Below are 8,692 nucleotides of genomic sequence, written 5' to 3'. Positions count from 1 at the left end.
TAGAAGAGAGCCACTAAACCTCAAGGTCAGGGCAGGAAAGGTCAAGGAGGCGCTGCAGTAAAACACCAATGTGTCACTAATAAGTACAAAGACTGTTGGGAGATATTCAGCCGCTTGATTTCGTCGCCCTTGGCGTTATTGCCCGTTCGGAAACATCCGGCGCAGGACGAGTATAGGACTAGTGCAGAGCTGCCTCGACTGTGAGTCGCACCAAGCGTTGAGTCACAACACAGTATTGCTTCAGTCAGCAAAAATTCACGACTCGGCACTTCTTAGTTACTGATAGAAAAGGAGTGAAAGGGCGGGTTTGGTCTTGTTCAGTGCCTTCAATAATACACTCGCGCACAGTGCGTACACAAGCTGAGTGTACTATATAAAAAAAAAAAAAAAAAAAAATTGAAGAGTTCCAGAGTTGATTATTTAATGGTTTTAAGATTTAAGTAGTAAAAAAGACAAAAACAAATTTGTGACAAAGAAAAAGACAAATTCAAACGTGCGCTGGATTTGTATTAGCTCTCTATGCTAATTTGTGATTAAGGGGGGGATTAACACCTAGAAATGATCATCTGAATATTTGATTAAATCAGGATAAGGAATCAGCACAATTCTAAACACTTCCCATTTGATTCTGTCAAATTTCGCAAAAACATGCGTTTGAAGTCACACAGTCACAGCTCTGTTGAAAGGTTTCGTCGCAATGATCATGGCTCATATCAACACTGGCAGCTATCACTATAAAACTTCCCACCACCGCCACCACATTCACATTTCACTCTCAGGAGATTCTACTCGAGCACCGTGACTGAATCGACATAATCCTTCAGGCACCAGTTTAGCTGTGAGTGGAAAGAACCTTCAACTGATGGAGAGCAGAACAAAATATCTGTTGCTTAAGAAGATACGAGTACAGTGACAAACGACGCAATGCTTCTGGACATTTAAAGTGTTTTACAAAGCAAAAAAACAAAAAGACTGCACCTATTAGAGTAAGACAGATCATGGCAGTGCAGTCCACTGATGGGGGCGGGGTGGAGGGGGCAGCAATGTCACAACTCGGATCTAATGAGGTGTTGACAAAAGCTTTGAATCACCGACAAGGACCTAATAAAGGGAGCTGGGAGAGGGAAGGGTTTCTGAAGGACTTTAAAAACGTCAAGGTTCACGGTGACGGTGATGAGGGAGAGGGGGGGGACTGTGAAAAAGGATTTCCTGATCACGCCGGTCGGGAAGACCACTTAGAGTGGTTTGGCAGCAGGACAGGATCTGACATCATTTCGCTGTTTGTGGAGGGGGGGGCGGAAGTGATTCTGCTGGTTTAATAACCGTCACGGGATTGACAGCCGGTGCCAGCGTTAGTTAGTGTTCCTGCTGGCTTTAGCTCTCAGAGTAACTGTTGGGGCGTCGGGTGGAGGAGGTCGGGGCCGGAGGTGGGGGGGCTGTGGTCACGCATCTCAGTGGACCTTGGCCTTGGGTTGGGTGATTCTACGCACAACGCCGTACAGCACGCCAAAGTTCTGTGGAAGGAGACAATGAATTAAAAAAAAATTTAATAAAAAAAAAAACACACAAAAAAAAAAACAGGCGTGGTGTTCAGCTTTGTACACAAAAGAGCGAGCAAACACTGGCACGTTGGCAAAGACCTTTTCACGCACGCCATGAAAAACAAACAGTGGCATCAGCCGTGAACACGGGCAGCGAGCAGAGAGACGGATGCAGCGTTCAGTGGCGACTCAGAAAGTGCAACGACTCTACAATGATGGAGACAAGAGTGTGATTTTCATTTTATAGACGCTACCTCAGTTATTTTTTGCCTGACGAAGTAAAGTCTCTTCTTCTATACTTTCTTTTTTAATAGCAAACTATTAACATAAATAAAAATGAAAGGGTAGAAGAGATTTTATTTCGTCAGGTCCCAAAACTCAATAACTGAGGTAACGTCTATGAAATAAAAAATGCACTCTCTTCTCCGTTATTATAATAAAAACTGCTTTGACAACAAAATGACTGAAATCTGAGTCCTTTAATGTGCAAATTAATTTTTATTTATCAGCTTAAAGACCCAGTGTTCGTTTAAGTCAAAGTAATTGTCAAAACGAGTTACATAAAGCCACTGTTTTGATGAAATATTGAGCATTTGGATGAACAAAAAGAGCAGGTCCACTTGTAAGCAGGAGTTGCCGTTCATCTGCAGTGGCCTGGATTGTGAGTCTGCTGGTGGTTTTGTGCTTTTTACCCCGACACAACAGCAGCTGCCGTGGCACCAAGTGGGCCGCCAGTGAACCGGGATCGACATCAGAGCGGCTTTTTCCTGAGCGCAACTTGCTGACGAGTGAGAAACGTCTGCAGAGTGAGACTGCAGTTCCCGTCTCTCTGCACGCCGGCTCGTGGAGCCGACCCGTCCCAAACGTAAGTTGTTGTTGTTGTTGTTGTTGTTGTTGTTCTAAAACGACGGCTCAAACTTGAGCCGACTCGGATCGATACATCACTCTGTGGTTTTATCACCGACGGCACCCCAAATGGCACCGACTTTGCAGCTGCGTCGATAAGAATTCTGAGGTATTCTGAGACGCGTTTATGTAACGCCATGCGAGTCTCCGAGGGGCTGCAGCCCACTGCATTACAGTGACTCACCTGGATGGCCAGATACATCATCCCCAGGTAGGCCGCGATGCAGACGGCCAGCAACAGGTCGAAAATGGCCGGCTTGACTCTGTGTGGTGGAGGTGGGGGGGGCGGGGGGGCAAGGGGGGTACACAGTCAGAGAGGAAACGAGAAACAGGAAACGCTCACTTGGCGCCGTTCGTCTCGTTACCATAATAGGATTTTATTTCTTCACAAACGTTTTCAGTAAAAACCTAATGACTAAAAAATGTAATTCCCCAATATTCAGATGAGCCTCGTCAGAACCGTCAGTACCGTTTACGTCCCCTGGAAGGAGGCGGAAAAAAAGCTGTCTTAATGATGACTTAATGACGCTGCGTCATGTTGCCCATCAGCACAAACCTGTAAGCGTTCATCGTCTGCTTCAGCTGGTCGTAAAATACAAACTCTGGATCCCTGGAACAAAAAAGTTTTGCTGTTATTACCTTCGCAGCGTCAACCTTCAGGATTTGGATTTCACACCAGCGCGCACCTCCACACACTGCGTGCAGCGCGACTTGCCCACTTTACCTTTTGTCAGCTTTGACGTAGTGCCTCTTGACGTCCTTGAGGTAGTGTCCCATGTGGTACTCCAGCGTGGACACCACGCTGCTGTCTTTGTCCACCAGCTGAGCGGCGCGGGGCTGCGCCGTGAGCCAGTCCACCACCGCCGACAGCTGCTCCTCCTGCACCTGCTGGCGCCACGGCAACAAACCGCCGTCACACGACCGCACGCGGGCTCGGGACGCACAACTGCAGAGGTCATCAGAGACCCGCTTGACCGGGTCTCTGACTGGGGTCGAGCTGACATACTTTGGCTAAACACGTTGTGTCAAAGTGACTTCACTTCTGAAGAATGAGTTGAGTCTGACACCTAGTGGTGCACCGATAGACTTGAAATACAAACAGACTTACTGATACACAATAAACCTGAATGGCACGATTAATAAGTAGTAATAACGTAGTAATAAATAATGTCAATAATTCAATAAAAACACTTTAGTGGCTCACCATTTGTTCAGTGAAGATCTGCAGGTCTCCAGGAGCACCCTGGGTGTCGGAAAACAACAACAACAAAAAAACATGTCACAATGCACATGACAGAGAAAGAAGAAAAGACGTTTCAAGTTTAATCCATCTGTGTTTTGTTTTGTTTTTTACCTTTTCTGTGAGGTTGTAGACTACCCTGGCCAGTGCCTCTGCCACTACCTTGGTGTTCCTGCAGAGCTTATTCACATCTACATGAGGCCTAGAAGACACAGACATTCGTTAGACAAGGTTAAAAACACTGGAAGAAGAAGAAGAAGAAGAAGAAGAAGAAGAAGAAGAAGAAGAAGAAGAAGAAGAAGACCTTAAATATAAAAATGGGTGATACATCATGAGAAAGAGTCAAGAAGATGTTTCAGGTGATGATGACGATGATGACAGAGCGAAACAACCAACACACCAATGAAAAAAAAAAAGAAGAAGATGGAAATGATGATGAGGGTAACTTGCAGTAATGAACCCACCCAGCAGGGGGCTCTCCCACTCCGTAATGAGAGGAGGGGGACACTGACCGCACGTCCATGATGCTGGACCGCTGCGCCAGGCGGTGCGAGGGCAGGTGGGACAGCGTGAAGGCCGGCAGCCGGCGGATCCCAAAGCGCTCGTGCTCCCAGGCCAGCATGTCGTCCGCTAGGTTGATCTTCTTGTGGACCATGGAGAACTTGACCTCCGGGTACTGGTTGGCCACCACCTGAGGAGCGTGGAGGCACATGATCTCTCGTCAGAGCTTTTTCATTTCACGGCAGTTGATTGTAACCACAACAGCTGGGGAGAAGTTGGCTGCAGGAATCTCTTGAGCCATGTTACGTATTAATTAACGCCACTAATGTGAAGACACTAGGAGGCGAGAGCATAGCGGGGCGCATTAGCTTCGGTTCACCACCAAATCAATTGAAATATAAGAACCCAAATTTGCGCAGCGTTCACGTTTTTATATCGATCCCTGGAAGCCACACACACACACACACACAGATGAAGTGATGCGTTTGTGGTGAAACAATTTTTCACCCTGTGATCTTTGGTTCTCACCATTTCCAGCTCTTTGAGGAGAGCATACTGAGGGCTTCCCTCTTTGGGAGGTTTGGACACATGAAGGTGCATCGAGTCTCCATTACCCACAGTGTCCAGACACAGCACAAAAGCGACATTGTCCTGCAACAGGCTGGAGTCTGAAAAAAGAGCAGGGAGGGGAGACAAAAGAACATTCATTTATTAAGATGTTTTCGGTAGACTGTGACCAAATTGTGACACCAGCTGTGTAGACGCCACCAGGAAGTTCCACACTGGGCTGCCAGAACTCACCTGTGTGGTCCAGATTGTCTTCCAGCCAGCGTTTGGTGCCCTGGTAGTTGAACTTCCCTCCACCGGATACAAAGAAGAGCAGGTTGTACCTGATGACGATGAGACCAGTGGGTTCAGTGACGGCTGAATTACTTTTATTTTTTACCCAAAACAATAAAGACACTATCTCAGCAACAAAGTGAGAAGTGATACCACACGGGTGAGGATTTACAGTAAGATCCATTACTCCTTTCGCCAACAACTGTTAAAAAAAAAAAGAAAAAAAAAGAGAGGGTGCCCTTCCACTCAGCTACTTTTGAATGCATTAAGGTTTGAGGTGAGTGTTTCTTATTTTATATTATTGACTGCTGGGAGTGTTTACCACAGTTCTGACTCCTCCTGCAGCTGCAGCTCGCAGATAATAGTGAATATAGTTCTTAAAAGCACTCAGACACTGGCAATAGCAATATGGAAAAAGCAAACACTTCCTTCAGCCCCTGTGACAACTTGGCTACTATTGGCACAAACGTAATATATAGTCAGATAATACAAGGCAGGCATAGAGTAAATGTTTCGGCCCCCATTTTCCTATTTTGTCCCAAGTTACACTCTTTGGCACTCTATGAAAAAAACATTGTTTTTGTGTCGCAGTAAAGATTTAAAAAGATTTGTAAAAGATTTGCGCCGAAACAATGAAACGTTATGCGTCACTCACCCAGCATGTGTCCTTTTTTGTGTGTAGAGTTTGGAGAAGAGGCGAGCCAGCTCCAGCAGCATGGACACCCCGCTGCCGTTGGAGTCGGCACCGTATGACAGCCACTGTACACAACACAACACAGTCGCATTTCATTTCTGCCTTTCATTGTGTTGCTGACTTGAGTTGTGACAAGGTTTTTGTTTTTAAAACACTGCTGCAAACAGTGAGACACATTTCGAACCGCCTGCTGTGTCGTCTCGGGGGTTTAGCTGTGGAAAAAAAGAATGCAGCGAAACGTACTGGTGCAACACCAAAGGAGTCGTAGTGAGCGACCACAACAATGGTTGGCAGGTCTTCTCCTCCAACTCCTGCCAGACGACCCTGCGGAGGAAATACCAAAGGATTAAACAGGCTGAGAAAAAGGCAATAAATGTGGTGTTTTAAGCCAAAGTGTGGCTGGTTAAGCCGCTTCTGGTCTAGCTCAGATTAGAATGGCCGGCAGTCAGGCTGTGTGTTGCAGCTTTTCAGCCTCATATTTGGATCCATAACTATATTTGGATGATCAAAGCTAAAGAACTACGCTACAACAATCTAGCAATTGAGCAATATACGTCTTAATCGTAAACAAATTAATTCACTCCAAACTCCAGGCTCATTTTCAGCATAGTGTTTCGCCCTCAGAAGATTTACATGCAACATGGCAGCAAAGTTACTTTGCTGAAAGCTCCAACTGGCCTTGTTTGATAAGCAGAGCCTAAAATAAACATTTGCTCTACATTCCATAGATTGTAAAAACATAAACTCGCTACAAAGTCTCGGAACAAGTTTATGGCAGATAATGTTTCTCTAGTGAACGGAAGGAGCAGCTACCTGAGCTTGGCTGTGGCTTTGTTGTCTGCCAAGTTAAACAATCTGAAGAAAATGCTTTTTAATTTAGCTGTTCTCACCTCTAGACTGGTGATGGCCCAGTCACTCACAGCTTTGCTCTGCGCTCCGCTGGTGACCATCTGAAAGCCGTTGGCTGTGGCCGTGTGCAGAAGCACTGCAGATAAATTAAACAAGACACAGAATTTTGTATCATCTCTTGCAGAATGCCACTTTCCCACAATGTCTGCACAGGACTTTTTTCACAATGTATCCATGTTTTGTTCCTGTGAGCTACCTTCGGCTGCTGATAAGGAGCCCTGTGAGGAGGAGGAGGTGAGAGTCTGGGTGTAGATAGACAACAGCTCGTCGTCCTCCAGAGCAAAATAAACCGGGACGATGGTCTCAGTGGCCAACATCTCAGGCTCCAACTCCATGAACTGCTGCAAGAATACACAAAATAAGACTAAAGTCAATACAACAAAATTGCGACTGTTCAGAAATCCGATAAATGCCTTTGAAACAAACTAAAGTTCATTGATGGTCTTGAGGAAGAAACAAGAAAAACGGCGATAAAGAACAAACAGGGAACCCATGTCTGCCTTTTCCATTACATATGAAATGTGGTTACCTGCACTATGTCCTGGGGCACAGTAGACATGTTCTTGGGCAGGATGATGACCACGGCTCCAGCTGACTGGCGCAGGGCTTTCTGGTACTTGTCGTAAGAGAAGTCCGCCAGTCGCATGACCACGCAGCGACGACTTAGTACCTCCGCCTCCACAGTGCGAGCCTCCGTGTTCAGAATGGCATTCCTCGTACCTGAGGACAGGGCGACACATTAATGTTATGGTGAGCCACGTATCCGGGCAATAATCATGCAATTAATACGGTTAAAATATTTCCTCACAATGCATTTGGTCTGATGGGCTCAGTCAACAGTTTCTCACAAATTATCAAATGTCACGGCGTTACTACGATCCCAGTAGTAATTTTAACAACAGGTGCATCTCGTTATATTATGTTCCGCGATTCCACAGAGTCCGGATAGACAGGTTCATGATGAAGCGCAGATTTTATCTGGTAGTGAACCAACTCGATTCTGTTTTCTGTTCAGGCGTTAGCAGCTACGTTAGCGGCTGCCGAGCTAAAGGCTAAGCGGACTGTTGTCATTGAAATTTCACTTTAAGCGATTTCACATGAACTATGGATGGCAATTAAAATAAACCACTATCAATTATTAGAAATCCTCTACCTTCGTAAACTGGACATGTGTGCACGTTTCCCCCCGTATGATTTAACAGAGAAACCTCTTTCTTACCGTACGGTTGCCCCTGCAGGTCGTACTGCTGCATGCGGTACACCGTGAACTCATGTGCCGCCTCGGCCGGGAGCGGTGACACCAGGATGAGTACCGCAGGGATAAACACAATGAAGGTAAGGGGAAATGAAGATTTAAACATGTTGTCGAACACTTCACTGGCTTCCTCGAACATCGTGGCGACTGTATTTCGAACACAGCCAGGGATCAACCGTGTTTCACTTGGCAGTGCTGTCAAGAGCAGCTGTAAGGCTAGGACCAGTGTTAGCTAGCAGAAGACAACTGGGGGGGGGGGTCATTCTGCTCAGGCATATTAGTGGACAACCCTGACCAAACGGCTACTTTCACATCCAGATGTAGGTTTTATTTTCCACTGTAGAGTGTCCAAAAAATGATCACAATTTTAAACTAGACATTTAAATAGAATTTCTAAACTATGCATTATGTATTATTATTATTTTTTTAAATTTAAATTGTAGGTCCTTCAGGGATCTACTAGGTCAGCTAAAATGTACGTCGCTTAATATTGTTGACACAGAGGGGCGCTGTACGCCAGAGAAAAGATAACTGGTCCGCAGTAACGGTGACGGGACCATTGTAAGACACCTATTTCTGGTCTTTTAAAGCGTTTGTGAGATCTTTATCGCTTGTTATTTCTATTTATCGACCTGTAGACCTCTAAAATAGTAGTGATGGGGAGGCAGTTATGTATTGCTTATCAATAGTATCAAGATTTAAAATGTATTGAATTAGTCTTTATAAACATCATTGAATGATTGGTTCAAATTCCTCTTGTTGTGTTTTTCACTTGTGCACCAAAGAATCTTGCATTTAAAAAAAAA

At 45.4% G+C, this 8,692-nt stretch overlaps 1 protein-coding gene across 2 annotated transcripts; it reads right to left on the bottom strand.

Annotated features, from left to right (window-relative positions):
• Positions 1-396: 396 nt before the first annotated feature.
• Positions 397-8,134, bottom strand: ncln (nicalin). 2 transcript variants are annotated; one of them, XM_076022848.1, is made up of 15 exons: positions 7,851-8,134; positions 7,161-7,351; positions 6,828-6,972; positions 6,613-6,707; positions 5,966-6,046; positions 5,684-5,787; positions 4,990-5,078; positions 4,717-4,856; positions 4,152-4,378; positions 3,802-3,889; positions 3,652-3,690; positions 3,172-3,335; positions 3,004-3,057; positions 2,632-2,710; positions 397-1,514 (listed from the first exon to the last, which is right to left on the bottom strand). In XM_076022848.1, exons 1-15 carry the CDS (start codon positions 8,023-8,025, stop codon positions 1,452-1,454), a joined length of 1,734 nt encoding a protein of 577 aa, XP_075878963.1. In that variant the 5' UTR covers positions 8,026-8,134; the 3' UTR covers positions 397-1,451. The 2 variants fall into 2 exon arrangements, with proteins under 2 accessions (XP_075878963.1, XP_075878965.1); XM_076022850.1 differs by having other exon boundaries at positions 4,200-4,378.
• Between the last annotated feature and the right edge of the window lie 558 nt (positions 8,135-8,692).

The sequence above is a fragment of the Nelusetta ayraudi genome, unplaced genomic scaffold, assembly GCF_046127955.1.
Source record: "Nelusetta ayraudi isolate G7.1 ecotype Tasmania unplaced genomic scaffold, CSIRO-AGI_Nayr_v1 ptg000013l, whole genome shotgun sequence".
In the NCBI taxonomy this organism is placed as follows: Eukaryota; Metazoa; Chordata; class Actinopteri; order Tetraodontiformes; family Monacanthidae; genus Nelusetta; species Nelusetta ayraudi.
This window is presented reverse-complemented; position numbering and strand designations above follow the sequence as displayed.